The sequence below is a fragment of the Siphateles boraxobius genome, unplaced genomic scaffold, assembly GCF_051911475.1.
Source record: "Siphateles boraxobius isolate OS27281-9 unplaced genomic scaffold, OSU_SipBor_1 47, whole genome shotgun sequence".
In the NCBI taxonomy this organism is placed as follows: Eukaryota; Metazoa; Chordata; class Actinopteri; order Cypriniformes; family Leuciscidae; genus Siphateles; species Siphateles boraxobius.
This window is the reverse complement of record NW_027509108.1, coordinates 2,087,918-2,106,514: the sequence shown is the minus strand read 5'-3', so window position 1 is coordinate 2,106,514 and position 18,597 is coordinate 2,087,918. Positions and strand designations below refer to the sequence as shown.

Here is an 18,597-nt window from a genome sequence, read left to right as displayed (position 1 = left end):
GCGGCCATTTACTCCAGAAATGTCAAGCATGTTGTAAAACAGCACCAGTGGCCAACGAGCTGTCTTCCTTTTGCATGTGTAAGTGGCTACCATCTGCAATATTACAAACACAGACAAACACACACACACTTAGTTCAACAGCTGTTTGACTGCTAAATAAATATGCCACTCATTTTATAACTACTATTCACATTTCAATATAAATAGAAATTAAAAATAAAATTAAAAATAAAATACCTTATCCAGGTTGTCCACTCCTCCTTTGGATTTGTTGTAATCCAGGATAATCTGTGGCTTTTTGTCATCTCTGCTGCTCACCGAGGTGTCCCTATGCAGTGTGCTCAGCAAAAGCACATTTTTTCTTGTTTTAGGACAGTACGACACAAGGGACTGTGTCTCCGTGAAGGCAAACATGGACGAAAAGCGAGCTCTGTCCTTGGTTGCAAGCAGGGCAGGTGGGAGCTCCGGCTTATTTCTTCGAATTGTCCCGACCATTGTCATTTTTCTTTTCAGTAGCTCCTGGGATAGGGCATGAGAAGTAAAAAAATTGTCACAGAATATTGTGTGACCCCACAGGCCTTCAGTGACATTAAGGACAACTCTTATCCCCTGGTTCTTTTCCGGCTGTCCACTCACAGACTTGCTCGTGTAGACCTGCATTTGCCAGGCGTAGCTTGTTTGAGAGTCGCATGCTGCCCAAATTTTTATGCCGTATTTCGCTGGCTTACTGGGCATGTACTGTTTGAATTGACAGCGCCCTCTAAACGGCACCAGGCACTCATCCACTGTGACATTTGGGCCGGGATTGAACATCATTGGCAGCTGTTCAACCCATTTGTTCCATATCACCCTGATTGCTGCCAATTTGTCATTAGCACGTCGTGCAATTCTTGTTTCCTTGTCATCAAATCTGATGACCCTTGAGATTTTTCGGAAGGTTTTCAATGGCATGACGGCACCAAAAATCGCCCTTCCAGAATCTGGATGCCATAAACTTTCCATGTTTTCATTGTTTGAACGGTAAACCCCAGCAAGTATGACCACACCGATATATAGGCCTGGATGTCTGCCAGATGACAAAAATCTGGATGTCTGCCAGATGACAAAAATCCAGATCCGTCCACTCATTTGAATACACTCGTCTCCCCTCCACATTTGTCATTCTAAGCACAATTTCTTGGATTTCTGATGTCAAAAATAACTCAAAGGTAGATTTTATGTCCTCGGCATGAGAACATGCATACCTGGTTATCCCTGGTCTCATCTGTAGTGCTGTCTTAGAATACTTTGCAGGGGGTGGTGATGATGTCCAGCAAATGTTTCCATTTTTTAAGAGGTAAGTGCCTGGCTCCTCATCAGCATTCTCTTCATCTGACGTTTCATCATCTGTTCCAATGGGATCTTGGTCCTGCTCTTCTGTTTCAGGAGCTTCATCTGTTTCAGAAGTGTCCTCTGATGCAGTATCTTGCACATCTTCATCGCCAGAGTCGAAAACAAAATCCAGGGTCTCCTGCAGACTGAACCGTTTCGCCATGTTGTAACAGAATGAACTGTGAGCTGCAGCAAGTCACAGTTATACCTGAGCTGCAGTCACGTGACTTTGTTTTCGAAACAAATGTGCAAAACCAGACAAAATAGTCTGATAGCAGAAAAGGTCATCTGCCTCAAACTCTTTGATCCTGGTATCTGAACTGTGTGTGTGTGTGTGTGTGTGTGTGTGTGTGTGTGTGTGTGTGTGTGTGTGTGTGTGTGTGTGTGTGTGTGTGTGTGTGTGTGTGTGTGTGTGTGTGTGTGTGTGTGTGTGTGTGTGTGTGTGTGTGTGTATGCATGGGCACATGCACATGTGTCAGTGTAACCAATTTATATTTGTGGTGGTTCTGCATTTTGTATGATTTTATTTGACAAATTATAAGACTTTTTTATAGCCGTACAGGTGTGTGTGTGTGTGTGTGTGTGTGTGTGTGTGTGTAAATTTTGAATGTCTTAGTGTTACCAATTTATTTTTGCGGTGGTTCTGCATTTTAGATTATTTTATTTTACAAATGATAAGAGAACAGTTTTTATAGTCTGTATGTATTCCTGTATATTGTATTCCTCTACATGTGTGTGTTTGTGTGTGCGCGTGTGTGAGCATGATAATTTTGGATTGTGGATGTTTTTTGCATTGTTGGAAGTGTGCCACTTTATTTCTCTCATTTCTGTCTATGTGTTCTGCGTTATTTCTGATGTTGATGATGAATTTTGTCTATTTTGAGTCCAATGATAAATAAATATGTATTTATTTATTTATAGATATTTAAAAAATATCATAAATCCTCCAAAAACTGCACAAATGTTGAGTAAAAACATTAATAAACAGAGTAAAATTATATTTGTAAAAAAAAAAAACTTTTGTTCTGTTACAAAATTACATTTTATTTTTTGGGGTCCAATGGACCCCGAAGACCACTAGTGTGACTATTTTTGTCACGCCTACATAAAAACAGATAACATTCCATTTTCATTTTTTTTTTTTTGTAGATCTAGAAAGTGTTGAGAGCCGTAGGAAGTTTCATACCATTTGCAAAAAGAGAACATTTTTTTAAATTCAAGCAAAAGTCATTTGGGGTCCAGTGGACCCCGAAGACCATCAGAGGGTTCCCTCAAGCCCGCTTTTCAGACAGGACGCGGAATGCGCGGATCTGGCCACTGGGTCCAGCGTTGCCCTTCAGATACACTGCGATTTGCGCTGCACTAAAGCCAGAGCAAAGTAGGCGGAGTTTTCAAAACTTTTAGCGGGCTTGTTAATGACGTAGGGCTAGTTCATTGTTCGCACGTCAGAGGCGCCCACGCCATCGGATGTGCAGTTGTCGCAGCACAGCTTATGAGCGAGCCAGATGCTCAATGTGTTAGCTGTGCAGCTGCAAATGGGTTTTACATACGCTTCAGTAAATCGAGGAAAAGGAGTTTCCCTGCACATTTACTATATAATTCACTGGAGGAAAAAGTTCACGTGGCCGTCGTCAGATTTGGAAGTGCTCAAAAGGCTCTTTCGCGGTTGTGGCTTCAGTCGACTTCAGTGAGGTTGGTTTATGGGATGAGTAGTTCCTTCGCTCGGAAATGAAAATATGTACACAGTCTTGTACCTTTGACTTTTTTTGGATTTTCTCTTTGTTTTTTCACTCGAAATGATATGTTGTATGCTTATGAGTTCAGCCGTAGCTGGTTATCCTCAGACATGCTGTAAAACTCTTTAGATACGGATTTTCCAAAGCGTCAATGGGTGAAATGAATGGGAAATTTACTTCCGGTGTTCTGACGATTCATGCTACCCATCGATATGTGCTACTTACTGGTTATGCGCATGTGCAGACTCATTTTTCTTCTGCTCACCACGCCCATAAATCTATGCATCCTTGCTGTGGAGACTTGTACTGAAACCTTGACAGGTCAAAGATGAATATTTGATGATAATTTTTACTTTTCACACCGTTTTAAAATTAAAAACAGTACAGTATACAGTACTCATAACTTCAAATTTTATTATAATTCTATTTCATATAATAATGTCATTTTTACTTGTTATATCAAATGCTTTAATTGCTAGTTCTTTTAAAATAACAAATTATGCTCCCCATACACTTACCCTGATTTAAATGAAATAACGATGTCATAATATTGTGAGATTTACACCATTATGGAAACAATAGAGAATGAATTGACATTCTCTGTGATCGATTCGCGCTTGGGTAGCATTTTTTGAGAAGGCCGCACAAATCGACAGATTCTGCTATCGATTCGCGCTACGGTAGCATTTTTCGACAAGGCAGCACAAATCGTCAGAACACCGGCACCAAAGCTCTCTCGGGCTACGGGCGGGACTGTGAAGCTCTATAGGGTCAAAGACGAGACGTCACTATATTTTGGTCAAATATAATTGTGGCGGGTGCGTAGCTCTCCTCACATCTTTAATTCTATCATGATTTAATTTGGTTATTTTGAAGTTTAGTTTAACATGGTTTGTTTTATTTAATCCCCTTAGTATGAAAAAACAAACACAGGACAGGTTAACAAGTTAACAGTTTATTAAAGTTTGAATGTATAGAAGGGTGCACACTACTTATATTCTTCTTTGCTGTTTAACTCTACCTGGGTCCTGGATTTCTCTGGTCCATGGAGTGAACGGCCGCATTCCAGGAGTCGGCAAACAAAGGAAGAGGCGGGGCTTCAGCCTCCAAACTTGTGCTGTTCCAGAGGAAATTGAACTGTACCATCATGATCCAGCTCGGAGGGGGATCTTTTTATTTTATTTCATTCAGTTTAATTTTGTTTTGATTGTTTGGAATTGTTGTTGTATTGTGCTTTAAGTAGTTGATTGAATTATGTTAGGTACGATACAGTGTATATTTTGAGGTAAATATTATTGTTGATTGGGGAAAAGTTTATTTTGATATTTACCTCTATTTTTGTTTGGTACAGGCTAAGCAGTATATCTAGCAGTGGTGAAGGTATCAATGTAGTCAGGTGCTGGTCTAGTTACAGTAACATCATGATCTGCTGACCTTAGTTGTTTTGTTTGTAGTTATTTTTATTTTTTTTTGTTAACAGGGGAGATTTATTTTTAGGCCTGGTTAATTTTTGTTAGTTTCAGTTAACTTCCATCTTAAGTCTTTGATTTTTATAGAGACTTTACTTTGGGAATTATTTTCATTATATCTGCCCCTGTATGTTATTTTGGAAGAATAAATTTTTTCATTTGCTCACTCCCTGTCCTGCCTGTTCTTGGCCACACCCTTACAATAATTTACAAAAGTAATTGCATTTATCATGTTATGTATGTATACAAGTCTATGGTATATACAAAGTAACGTTAAACTCTCTCATAAAATAAAATGTCAAAATATTGGAAAAATAATGTTCCAAAGTGTAAAAATGTCATTCCTGTATTACTTTGATTTTGCCATTAACGTGTTAGATACATCTTTAAATTAAACATAAAATACCAAGTTAAAAATATTTGTTTGCATGACATTTTCAAATAAGTGTTGGCATTGCTAAATATAAGGATTAGTTCACTTTCAAATAAAATGTTCCTGATAATTTACTCTCCAAGATGTCCATGTCTTTCTTTTTTTTTTATTCAGGCGAAAAGAAATTAAGGTTTTTGAGGAAAACATTCCAGGATTTTTTTTTCCATAATGGACTTCAATGACAATCAAATGTTCAAAGAAAGTTCAAATGTCAGCTTCAAAGTCTCTACACGATCCCAGTCGATCAGGAAATGTTTTTTTTTTTTTTTTTTATGAAAGTGAACTAATCCTTTAAAAGGACTACCGCCTACCGGTATGTATTTTTATTTTGTAAACCTCGGAAATTCCAAAGTGCTCCGAAACGTTTCGAAACAGTTATGACGTAATGAAGCCTCGTTTACTGAAATCACGTGACTCTGGCAGTTTGATACACGCTCCGAACTATGGATTCAGAACAAACGATTTGTAAAGGCTTCGAAGCTTCATGAAGCAGTGTTTTGAAATTGCCATCACTAAATTTGAACCTTCTTTGAACATTGGGATATTTTGGTTGCTATTGAAGTCCATTATGGAGAAAAATCCTGGAATGTTTTCCTCAAAAACCTTAATTTCTTTTCAACTGAAGAAAGAAAGACTTGGACATCTTGGATGACATGGGGGTGAGTAAATTATCAGGAATTTATTTTATTTTTTTGAAAGTGAACTAATCCTTTAAAAGGACTACCGCCTACCGGTATGTATTTTTATTTTGTAAAGTATTTAACCAGGGGACTTTTGTCCCGAAAATGCAGTTTTTACCATGTAATAGATGTTTTTTTTTACTACATGTCATCAATCATATCAGTGTATGACAGCAAAGTACAGTACACCCCTCTGCTCTGTAATCACTCTTGCTGTACTTTGATGTCATACACTGATCGGTCTGTGCAGCGACGCTTCAAGTCCAATAAGCCTATAGTGATGGGAGTAACAAAGCTTTGAATCAATTTAACTATTTGCTTCACAAAATGATTCATGGTTTCGAAGTGTTCGAAACACCACTCATAATTATTTCTTTAATGATCCTTTTTTTTCTCTTACAGTGTTCTAAAGCTGATTTCTTTTCCAGACAAAAGGTTCTCTTTGTAGTAAGCCTGCCATTTTTTTACTAAACAACGCACCATTTGCAGAACAATGTCCTCTCGTTGGTCTAAGAGGCGACACTTGAGAAGAATAGTACAGTCAACAGAGTCTGACATTTTGCGGGAGTTTCAGGAGGCTGTCAGACAGAAACAAGATGTTGTTGAATATCCTATTGTGAGCGAGCAGTCTGTTTTGGTTGCCGAGGAGTCTGGTTATGTATGTGATAACTCAGAGTTTGCTGGTCCCGTTTCTGACGAGTTTGCTGGTCCCGTTTCTGATGAGTTTGCTGAAATGCCAGGATCCCAGGTCATTAATTGCACAGGTTTAGATTAATTTCTAGTTGACAGTCCTCACAATTCAGCAGCTAGGGAGTCAGATGACTGCAAAACTGAAGGCAATGATACTCCAACAGATGATTTTCTCTTATGGAGTTTAAGATATTGGGCCACAACTTTCTCTGTGTCACTTGTTTCATTAACAGCACTTCTGAGTATTTTGAGGGTTTTTCACCCCCAACTCCCAAAGGATGCAAGGACAGTCCTTAGGAGTCAAGTTGATGTGCCTACTACCAAAATGGAGGGAGGAGAATACTACCACTTTGGCTTGGCAAAGGGACTGCTGTCCCGTTTGAAATTTTTGACCTTGCCAGCAAATTTGCATTCACTAAAGCTACAATTCAATATTGACGGGCTTCCTCTTTTTAGAAGCTCCAAGGTTCAGTTTTGGCCAATTCTAGCTTTAATCAATTGTGATTACAGTATGTCCCCGTTTATTGTTGGTCTGTTTTGTGGAATTAGCAAGCCAAAAAGTGTGTTTGAATACTTAAGCACTTTTGTTAAAGATTTGACACACTTGCTGACTAATGGCATAATTTAATTCAAGTCATTGTCTCTTCATTTGTGTGTGATGCACCTGCTCGTGCATTTGTCAAGAACACTAAGGCTCACAATGGTTATGCTGGGTGTGACAAATGCTGCCAAGTAGGGGAGTGGAAAAACAAGATGACATACCCTGAAACAAATTCAAAACCACAAACTGATGAAGACTTTGATGCAATGCTTGATGATGAACATCACCTAAGACAGAAGCTTTCTCCTTTAAGTGGCATTGTAAAAATGGTCTCAATGTTCCCATTAGACTATATGCACCTTTGCTGTTTAGGTGTCACTAGGAAGCTACTGTATATATGGACAAGAGGACGTTCACTGCCCACACGATTATCTACTCAGACCATAAATGAAATTTCTACGAAACTTATGATGCTCCGTTCCTACACACCTGTTGAATTTAACCGTAAGCCCAGGTCACTGACAGAGATTGATCGATGGAAAGCCACTGAGCTTCGCTCATTCATGTTGTATACAGGGCCCATTGTACTCAGAAACAGCATTCCAAGTGAGCTGTATGATAATTTCATGTTGTTTTCCGTTGGGATGTGTTTTCTTCTCTCTCCTGGCACCTCTGATGCCATGGTTGACTTGTCTCATAAAATGCTTGTCTCCTTTGTGAACCATTTTGGAGAGCTTTATGGCAGGAATGAAATTGTGTTCACCATACACCAAGTAATACACCTTGCAGATGAGTACAGGCGTTTTGGGTCTCTGGATAATGTGTCTGGTTTTCCATTTGAGAATTATCTCGGACAGGTCAAGCATATTTTACGTAAGCCACATTTACCATTGCAGCAAGTAGTAAAAAGGATATCTGAAATCCCATGTGTGCACATCCCAGTCCCATTCAAAGAGTGCATTTTACATAGCCTCCATTTTGATGGCCCATTGCCTCCTCAGTTTAGCTTAGCTGAACAATACAAAAAAGTTACTACATATAAATATACAATATCCACACAGGAAGGAGATAACTGCATACAGGTCAAAGATGCAATTGCTCTTGCTAAAATTATAGTTAAGGTGGAAGAACAGATATTTGTTCTGTATCAAAATTTCAAACACCAGGAGTCATACTTTTCATATCCCTGCATGTCTTCATTCATAGGGTGTTACAAGGTCTGGGAGATGCATGACAATCTTGGTGTAAGCAGACTGGCATACATCCAAAATAAATGTGTCCTCTATCCTGACAAAAATGGCTTCATTGCAATGCCTATGCTTCGTATGATGTAGAGGTTTTTTGTACATTCTTTTTTTCTTTTTTTTTCATTTGCCATCTTTGCTTTTTTTTTCTCAAGGTATCAAAATGGAGAACAAGCAGCAATGGTGTCTTTTTCAATTTAAAAATGGTGGCACTGAAATAGTCCCCCACAACTGGCTTCATGGTGACAAATTAACATGGCCACCATTCTCCACCAAAGAGAGATCCAAAACTCATGCTGCAGTAAAAAATTACCTCCAGCCAGATGACGGATGAATTTTATGAGCCAGTGAGACGTTTAATTAGTCGTGGTAAGTAGAGTAATTTCTCATCCGCATGTCGTTTCAAACCCATACAATTTTTGTTCATCTTTGTTCTCATTCAACTTTTACACAAGCTGACACAGTTCCCTAGCACTACAGAATTATTCCAATATAACAATAGGCCTACATACATTCAACAAGCCAACATAAATACCAAAGAACAAAGATAGATATAAAAAAACAATTTTCAGGTAGGTCTAACAGTACTTGTAGTAGTAGTAGTAGAAGCAGTAGCAGGAGTTAAAGAGAGGTACAGTTTGAAGCCCCCCCCCCCCCCCTCCTCCCTCTTAAGGGTGTCTTTTGAATGCTTTCAGATATTTATGTCAAAGCACAAAGAAGCCTGCAGAGATATTTAAATGACAACTGTGACACAACTGATATTCAGTCAGATGAGGAGTTTGATGGTCGACAAAGACGAAAGTCGAAGTAATGTTATTTAAATGGACAAATAATAAAGAAAGTGATAAAATTGTATTTACGATTCTGCCCATCATGCTGTCTGATTCTTTATTTCAGACCAAACCCTATATATGACCAGGATGTTGACTCAGAGGAGGAAGGCACCGAGGTTAAAAGGAAGAAATTTACTAAAGCTCCAAGAATTGAGATACCAGGTATCGTGTTTGTTTAGTTATTTATTTATGGTTATTGTAGTCTGTATATTCAGGAATATATATATATATGTATATATTGGTTGACTAATTGCATGTTTATATTTTATTTATATTTATTTGAGGTATGGATGATAAGCGAACGTTTGGATTTCTTGCCCCGAAACACTGTCATTACCACAAAGAACCGACATTAACGATATGTCACTCACTGACTGCGTGACTTCGCCACAAGGGTGTTTTTTTTCTGCAACTAATCGGCTAATACAATTTTGGTCGGCTAAGCCACTTCTAGTCAACTATTAGGGGACAACCCTAAAAATCACACACTTAATGTAATGTGTGGCCAAGTCTAAAAATCCTAAATACCTTTTCAGCATTCTAATGATGATATGTTTTTCCTTCTTCACAAGTCTGATGTTAATCAAGGACTATAGACTATACAGTGTCTGTCCCAGGCTTTAGTTGGCACCAATAATTAACTCCTTCCTCTACAGCAGGACCTGGAATTGTTGGTGCGAGCAGTGGAATGGGGAAATCCTTAAGAAACAGTAGGCTACCTATTGTAACTTCAGGATGAGATTGTTTCATATAATAATGTGTCCTGCGTACATTAAAATAACACTTCCATTTGTGCTTGTTTATTTTAAGGCAAAACCAGTAAAGTAAATAGTCAAGCAAAAATCTTGACTGCCTTGACTAAATTAATCAATTTTTCTAATTATTGCATTTTGTGTTTTTTCACTGTGATTACTCTTAGTCCAGGGACTCTCTGCTGCTGGTGCCCAATGTGACCCTCTTCATTCTGAGGTGAAAGCTGCCCATGTGCATCACCATGAGCCCAGTGTTCATCAACTTTTACCCACTGGTACCTTACCAAAATCTAAACTACCGATAAATATACTACTAAAGTGGATAGTACTACTTAGTGTTGTCATGGTACCAAAATTTCATTGGTAATTATTCAGTACCAATACCAGTGAAAATCCATGGTTCTCTGCCAATTTTGGTACCAAAGCTTAATTTAGATTAAATTTACATATATTAAAGTGTAAATGACTGTTAGAAAAAATGGAAATTGTAGTATTAAAAACACTTTACAATAAGATTCTATTTGTTAGATAACATTAGATAAAAAGTGCATATGGTCTTTATGTAAAACATTATAGATCACCATATATTCAGTAATCCATTTTGGGCTACTTTACCAAGATGTGGAAAGCTACATTGTGTAAGCATCCTGAATTTTTTAGCAAATGGCTAGCCACTGACTTTGTTGTATGTGAATAAGGGGTGCAACTACTAAGGGCGTAACGATACAATCAGCTCACAGTCCCAATTGCATGCCTGATATGGTTTTTGCTTTTTTGCAAGTACAGCACTTTGGTCAACTGTTGTTTTTAAATGTGCTTTTATGTATAAATTTGTCTTGACTAAACAAATATTAAGCAATATTGCTAATAAATACCTGACCTTGTGTCACTTAACATGTCTCCTTTCAGCAGATGAGCAAGTTGATTGCTGGCCTTTCAATGAGATGCAACAAAATGGACGAAATTGTATGTACAGCAGTGTAGTCAACACGCCGTTATTAATATTGAGTTTTATACAATACAGATTGTAGCTTTACAGGGATACAAAAAAAAAGAAATTTCATTTTTCAGCTTTTACAAAGTGCTGGTATTCTTATTTTGATCAACTCTGTGTGCTTCTTTTCAGCAGCACCTTCACACAGCATGGGAGATTACTATAGTATGTACAATGTTAACTATTTGCAAAAACAATGTTGAATGCACATACATAAGCAGTATATTGTAGAACCATTATTTGTTGTATTTTTAGACCCACTGTATGAAAACCAGAGTGCCTTTGGTAAGTTAAAAAGAAAATCTACAGACTTTTGAGAATTTTGCCTGTATCTGTCTGTTATGGATTAGTTACTTTTGTATTACCAAAATTACAATGTTTGGTTCAAAACCTAATGGCTATGTTTTTCCCTCATTATTTTCCCCTTATTGTAGGCCCATCAGAGGGACATTTCCCAAGTCTGCTCCCATATGGTAAGAATTAATTTCTGCCAATTGGTACCTGATACATGTGTTGAATATTCTTATTCTTTTACATTTTTGTTTGTTTTCTAATTATAGGTCAGAGAATGGAATCTCCTGATCCAAGGCAGATGATTAAAGGCAAGTAATTAAGGAATTTACTAAATGTATATCTTAAAGCATATTAAAGTTAATACAGTCTTAGATTTTGTAAATGGATGCTGCTGAAAAAGACACATGCTGGTGAGGTATGTTTTGAAGCATGGCAGCTGGTTTAGGCTGGTGAAGTGCTGGTCCTAAGCAACTAGCTCTAGCTCAGGACCAGCTCAAACCAGCTGCCATGCTTGAAAACATCTTACTTTTTAAACTGCTTTCCCTTTCAAGACATCGCAAATTCTAAAATGGCAGAAACACTGGCAGAGCTAGTGTCAGAAGTAAAAGCCCTCCGTCTAGAGGTCCAGGGTTTCCTGAGACGGCAACTGCCAATTTCTTCTCCACTACCTCTTTCACTCCCTCTAAAAGACTTGACTGAGTTCGAAGCAGCTGAGCAGATTCTTGAAAGTGAAGATGCCAGACATGCGATGGTAAGCAAGTTTTTTTTCATTCAAGACGCATATCTACCATGCACATTTAAAAAAAATGTTTTCTAACAGGACATTTTGTTTTTGTAACCTATCCATTTTCTATGCAAATATTTTCCTGACACCTTACTAGGTTGGCCGTTTTGCTGTAGTGGGAGGAGCATCAGTGGATGCACGCATCAGGAGGATGCTGGCCTGTAGTGTAACTAATGAGCTGGCCTCTCAGATGAACTGGGCTGGGAAGAAAATAAAAAATGAGCAAAAAAGGAAAACAGCTTTTAAAGAGACTAGGCTCAAGATGTGCATGTTTGGTAAGGGTCAGGTCCCCAGTGGGTCATTAAAAGTCTTAATTTCAGTTTTATCAAATTAAATTGGCTATTGAATTCTGCAAATTATGTTTTAAGGCCTAAAATTTAGGACCTCTTAACGTTAAAGCTTTTGTTATAACATTTTAAGATATTTTAGACTTTATATGACTATAATGTGCTAAAGGGGACCTACTTCTTATTTACACATACTCCCAAATATATATTTTACACACATTTTTTGTGTGTGTGTGTGTGTAAAATGTGAGTAAAATGCTTACATTGTTAAACCCTGTTAATTTTAGTTAATATCTTCCTTTACTTTTTTCACAAACTATTTCAATCTTTTCAACTTGCTTTTCCATTTAGTCCTCCTGTGTGTATGCAGGTGCTTTAAAGCGAAATGTCTACTCTATACTAAAATTCATTAAATAGTCTTGATTTTGAATTCCGCGTGTTTTAACTTAAACATTATATACAATTTCAAGTTTCACTTAATTTTTTAACACATTTGAATTTTATAATTAGTCACATTTTCAATTGTTTTTTTGTCTAGATGCCTTACAGCAGCAAGGAAAAGCGGAGAAAAAGGAGGCCTCTGAGTTTGTTTTTTCTGTGTCTGTACAAAAATGGCTCCGTTACGCCCCTGAGCGGCTTGGGGGTATTGCTCGTGGAGGAAACCCCTGAGTTCATTTAGAATTACGGTACGCTATTCTACCCAGGAGTAGAGGTAAGTGCATTTGCCTAGCATTTGCCTATTAGAGCAGCCCCTTCTCTACCTACTTTCAATTCTTTTAAATACTTACCTATATTATTTAGTTGATTGATTATTTTCTTTGGTTGGTTTTATTAATTTATATCTGAGTTCTGATTTCTATTTTGGTTCTCCTGTTTTATGATTACTCTTAGTTATGTTGCTCTTATTTTATTTTATAATGCTTGTTATATCTTGTTTTATTTTTTAATGCATGCTATATCTTTTGATGTTGTTCTTCTGTGAAGCACTTTGGTCTGTTGTAAATGTGCTACATAAATAAAATTGAACTTTAAATATTTATCAGAGTAATGTTTCATTCTTTCTTACCTTAGTCCTGCGCTGTTTTTGTCTTTGTCACCACGGAATGCCATTTTTGTTTCTGAATGTATTTCCTGCTCAGTTTTGGGGGCATAAATAAATACATTTGCTTGTGAATTGAAAGATGTAGTTTACTTCGAATGACATTTTGATTTTAAACCCATATTTAATTGCAAACCTACATGGTCTCTGACTGAAAGGAGTCATTTAAAAATTCAAGAATAGTACAAGCCTAATAAACTAGCATAGAATCTTGCTGTACATAAAGCAAGATTGATTTTAGATTGTTTTTATGTTGATTAAATGTTAAATAAGTGATTTAATTATGGTTGAATTAATATTGATTTTATGACCATAATGATTTGATTTTTTATTGATTTTTCATCGTTGAAATAACATTATTTCAGGGTGCAAACCTGATGAAAAATCAATGTTAATTTTCAACATTGATTCAATGATCTTTTGGTTAATGCATTAACATTGATTCAATGTAGATTCAATGTTGGTCTGCTATCTGGGATGTTTCCTCTGAAAATATAACAGAGGAAGTATACAAAGGAAACTCTATATTATTTCATATTATTTATTTCTTCATATAATTTTTATGGGAATCAAGTTATAAAAATGGTCTAATATTATTATTTGTCAAGGCTAGAAATTGCGACCATTTTGGTCGCATATGCTCCTGAAATTTAATCTGTGCGACCTAAAAATATATTTGGGAGCATTTGTGCGAGTGCAAATAATGTTTGTGGTGCTGACTGGACAAGAAAGCTTTCCAAAAGTACCCTACTAATATTTCAAAAGTTATCAGCATTTAGCACTGACACATGCGCAATCTAGACAGAATGTCAATCAGTGCAGTTAAGCTGTTACGCCAGTGGGTCGCGGCAAGACACTGTTTTTTTTATGAAAGAGTAATTATTAGACCGTTTATTATAAGCTTAAAACACGGATTCAATATGAATAAAACAATTTGTTGACAATGACATAAATTTTAACTTTGAGCGCCACTTTACAATGCTAAATCTTTTTTTTTTTTTTACGGTCACCTTGGTAATGCTGAAGCTCATGTTTCAAGTGATGTTTTTAGTCAAATTATCGTGAGGTCTACCCAACATTAAAAACGAAAACAACTTATCACATAAATATAGTTATAAGTCTTCATACCATAATGCATTTTTTGAGATTAGAGGCTGAAGTCTCGTAAGCCGAAATCACTGCAGATGGCAAACAAAGTATGCATTGCATTTGCACGCTGTCTCCTTTCCTTCCTCTGTATGTGAACAACTCCTCCAGGTGCGACCATGGGCACTTGTCATCCAGTATTTCTTCGGAATTTTCAATGAATTCAGTGTCTCGAATCTCCATGTCCATAACGCCAAAGTTCTTTGATAACACTTAAATACACCTTCAGAGTGAAGGACGTGCGAGGACGAATAGCTCTCCAGAAACCGGGCTTTTTTCCCGTTCCAAATACAAGAGTTTTTATTGGCCCGCCTACGATCAGTTATTTCTATTGGATACCCAAATGCTGGTCAAAGATTTGAATATTAATTTAATTCAAATTGTACAAGTAGCCTACTTAGTAATGAATGTGATTTTTAAAGTAGCGAAGTACATTACTTAACTTAATTTGTACTTAAGTACAAGGAAAATTCCAGACTTACAAATATACTCATAATGAACACATCAGAGGTTAGGTGTCCCAGATCACCCTCATTCACATCGTGATAAACATTTTTTGAGTTTATTATAGCAATGAGAAAATTATGACAATTTACTTTCCTTCTAACAAATTCAAATGAAGATCAGATGGCAGTTATTTAAAAAAAGACAGAAACCTCAATTAGAAATTATACATTCACAATAAGAATAATTCAAAAAGCACAACAAGACTAGATGAAACTTATTTCTCACAAATACATTTTCTCTTATCAGAGCATGGTTGATCATTCCAGTTGTTCACAGGGCCTCTTCCAGGATTCAGTTCAATGCAGTCCTCATTTGTTCCTTGATAGCTATTCGGCTCACCTATGGACCAAAACCTGAATAAAGTGTGTCAGATTTTCAGTTATTCAAGATCCCAGATTATCAATAAAAGTTTGTATCCATTCAGAAAAACAACAAATGAGGAGCTTAACAAGCTATTCATCATAAAAGAGCCAACAATATTCACAGCACCAGCCCAGCTAACAGGGAACAATCTCATAACTTTGGCTAACGTACTGTGAAGGTTATCTCAAACTTATGAACAAACGTTCTTCCAGTAACGTTAATAGAGTGTTTCTTCAGTGTTATCTGGTCACTATTAATGTTCTCAAAAGGTTCACACAAAAACATTATTTATACATTTTTTTTTTTTATATATTCTCATAATGTTGGGAGAAAACCTTTCTTTAAACATTAGAATGACTATACACTTAAAATTAATAAGGTTGAGTTGCTCTTTTAAAAGAACATGGTAAATTGTATAGCCTGTCCGTTATTGTTCCTAACTTTTCTCTTAAATGTATGTAAAGTTTTGCAAGTGTAAGAGTTTAACACTTTCAAAAGAGTGTTCATGAAATCACCACATATTGTCATAAGTATTTGATGAATGTTCTCATAATGTTGGCAGAAAACATTCTTTGAACAACATTCTTCGAAGGTCCTTTAAATATTAAGGATCAATACATATCTGGATTAAAGTCAGACGCTACACAGTAAAATTCCCTGTGTTTCATTAACAGCACTCAGCGTGATCATTAGTATTGACACCTGAAGTTCATGTATAAAATCACAAGAGGAAAGAGGAACACACAACAAGTCACCATTGTGCTGATTAGTGTTTCCTGTAGTTGGGCTCTTGAACATTGATAATATTATTAGTTTTCCCTGGCTGCAGTATAAGTGTGGTCAGAAAACACATTTACCGAGTCAGAAGAACGTGAGACAAAATAAATTCAGATAATGATGACTGTTAATGTTGACGTCATCACGAAATGGTCTGGTTTACTTATCACATCTGTCTGATCACTGATTCTATATCAGAGCAGAAACATTTTCTTATAACACCCACAATTGTTGAAGTAAAATAAGGATTGTGAAGGGTCAAGAGCTCAAATAAAGCAAACACTGATCACAATAATGGTGACTATAAATGAAACCTTTTCAACCAAACATCAACATCTAAACCTCTATTTATTCTCAATAAGAACTTCTGTAGTTGAATGACATAAATAAAGTCAATCTGGGGTGCATTTCCCAAAAGCATAGTTGGCCAACTATGACCACAGTTTCCATTGGCAACGACGGAACTTATGACCATAGTTGACTTTGGGAAATGCACCACAGGTTAGTAATAAGTGAAGCTGGTAATGTTGTTCGTGGAGTTGTTTAATCCTCCTCTGCTGAGATCTTCAGAGATTTAATGTATTTTATCTTCAGTTGATTTCATCTAAGACTGTGGCTGAAGTCAGTTGTAGTTTTTTCTGTTCTTGTTTCTCTTTCCTTCAGTGATTCTGCTTGTTTACAGCAGAAGTTCAAATGTTTAAAAGAATGTTTCAGAAACATCAAACTAACATTTAAATGACGTTCTATTAACATTAAGGAAGCTTGATCCATAACCAAAACAGAATGTTTGGAAAACGTTCTTAGAACACAAAATTGTTAGCTGGGACAACACCAGGGTAGTTCAGAAGTTAAAGTGCAGAAAAGCAAATTAGAGAAGAATTTATCCATACAATTTATTTATGGGAAGTTTTTTTATTGGTTGTTGTCGTGATTTTTGTTGTGGAAATTTGTGTAATTTATAACGCTTGTGATTATGTCATTTTTTTAATGAGAATTTAAAAGAATTGAAATAATTGAACTTAGCAAATGAATCAGAAGTGTGTTACTGTGCGTTTTTTATCACTTACCCTTGATTTAGTGGTGAATTATTCACCCATTTCATCCACCCCTCAGTCTCAGAGTCTGACAAACCAATCCACACTCTCTCCTTGGCTAATGAAGTTATGAACCTCTGTGTTAATAAAAACAGGAGTAAGTGTGATTCCTCTCATTAACTAACAGTCACTCACACAAACTAATCTCACCTGCTTCTCTTCAGTGTTGATAATGATCAGATCCGCTCCTCGATCTCTGCAGAACTTCCTGCTGTCAGACCAGCTCATTGACTCACTGGACATGAAAAACCAGCCATTTCCTTTAAATAAACACAAACACTTCACTTGTTATTTGTGTTGTAAAGTGCAAATAAACATATACATCCATTTGCACAAACCTCGTTCAGATAACTTCCTTAGTTCAGTCTCTAACTGCAGGTTCCTCTGACTCAAAGCATTAAAACTTCCCTGTAACTGACTTTTCTCAGCAGTGAGAGCATTGACTCTGGTCTCTAACTCCAGTTTCTTCTGGTTTAAAGCATCAAAACTTCTCTGTAACTGGCTTTTCTCAACGCTGAGATCATTGACTCTGGTCTCCAGCTCCAGTTTCTTCTGATTCAAAGAGTTGAAGTTGTTCTTCAGTTGGTCTTTTTCAGTCATTAGATCAGTGTAATTGTCCTGTAAGCTGTTGATAGTGTGATTGAACTCTTCAACTGTGTTCTTGTAACTCTTTAACAGGTCTCTCTCTGCTGTGATGGTGATGTGCTGCAGTGTGATGAAGACCAGCAGAAGAACACAAATGAACCCGAGACACACTGTCATCAGCACCAAACACCTGCTTCCTCCTGACAAACAGAGACAAAACACACACACACATATCAGTGAATAACAATTCACTCTATATTATAAGATATAACTAAATGGAAACCTTCAAAAGGGATTTTTTAAAGAGTTTTAGAAATGACAATCATCAGATATAAATATGGTAACATATGCAAACAATAACATATGCTGAAAAAGTAAAAAGAAAAAAAAAGATTCTGTTTTAATACATTTCAAATATTAACATTAACGTACTGTTCTTAGAGAACAATAATTTAAATTGTATGCAACATTTCTCAGTTCCTCAAACATTATCACCACCATCACGGCTTCAGAATAAACTTTGTACTTACTGCACTTTTGAGCTTTTCCTTCATCTTGGTGGTTATTTGGTGTTTGAGGTCCAGTTGTATCCTCAGTATCACTTTTATCAAAATCTATATAATAGATGTCTGATTCCATTGTTTGCATTTTATTACAGTTACAGTACAGAATGTGTTCACAGATGAGCTTTGGTCTCTAGAATGAGTACCGTTTATTTAAACAGTATGACCTGACAATTTTGCGGAACCCATGCAAAATGAAATGATGCCCTAAGGCCTTGATTACTTGGAATCTGATATGAGCTGTTTCATTAATTACTTTTTTTTTTTTTGCTCTGTTCTATAGGTGTATAGATATGTTTGAGCTGTTGGAGAAAATATAAAAAAAATATTACACAGACACAAATGATAACGAAAC

The 18,597-nt window shown here is 36.6% G+C and overlaps 1 protein-coding gene across 4 annotated transcripts in view; it reads right to left on the bottom strand.

Moving 5' to 3' along the window:
• Window positions 1–18,373, bottom strand: part of LOC143710449 (C-type lectin domain family 4 member E-like) — a 98,030-nt gene extending 79,657 nt beyond the window's left edge. Inside the window, exons 1-5 of one of the 4 annotated variants that reach the window (XM_077201411.1) lie at window positions 18,210–18,373; window positions 17,433–17,879; window positions 17,245–17,354; window positions 17,068–17,171; window positions 15,028–15,213 (exon numbers count right to left, since the gene is read on the bottom strand). In XM_077201411.1, the coding sequence (XP_077057526.1) occupies window positions 15,075–15,213; window positions 17,068–17,171; window positions 17,245–17,354; window positions 17,433–17,879; window positions 18,210–18,327 (918 nt within the window). In that variant the 5' untranslated portion in view covers window positions 18,328–18,373 and the 3' untranslated portion in view covers window positions 15,028–15,074. The remainder of the gene's footprint in view (window positions 1–15,027; window positions 15,214–17,067; window positions 17,172–17,244; window positions 17,355–17,432; window positions 17,880–18,209) is intronic. The other 3 variants (XM_077201413.1, XM_077201412.1, XM_077201414.1) reach the window with 3 other exon arrangements.
• Window positions 18,374–18,597: the final 224 nt, after the last annotated feature.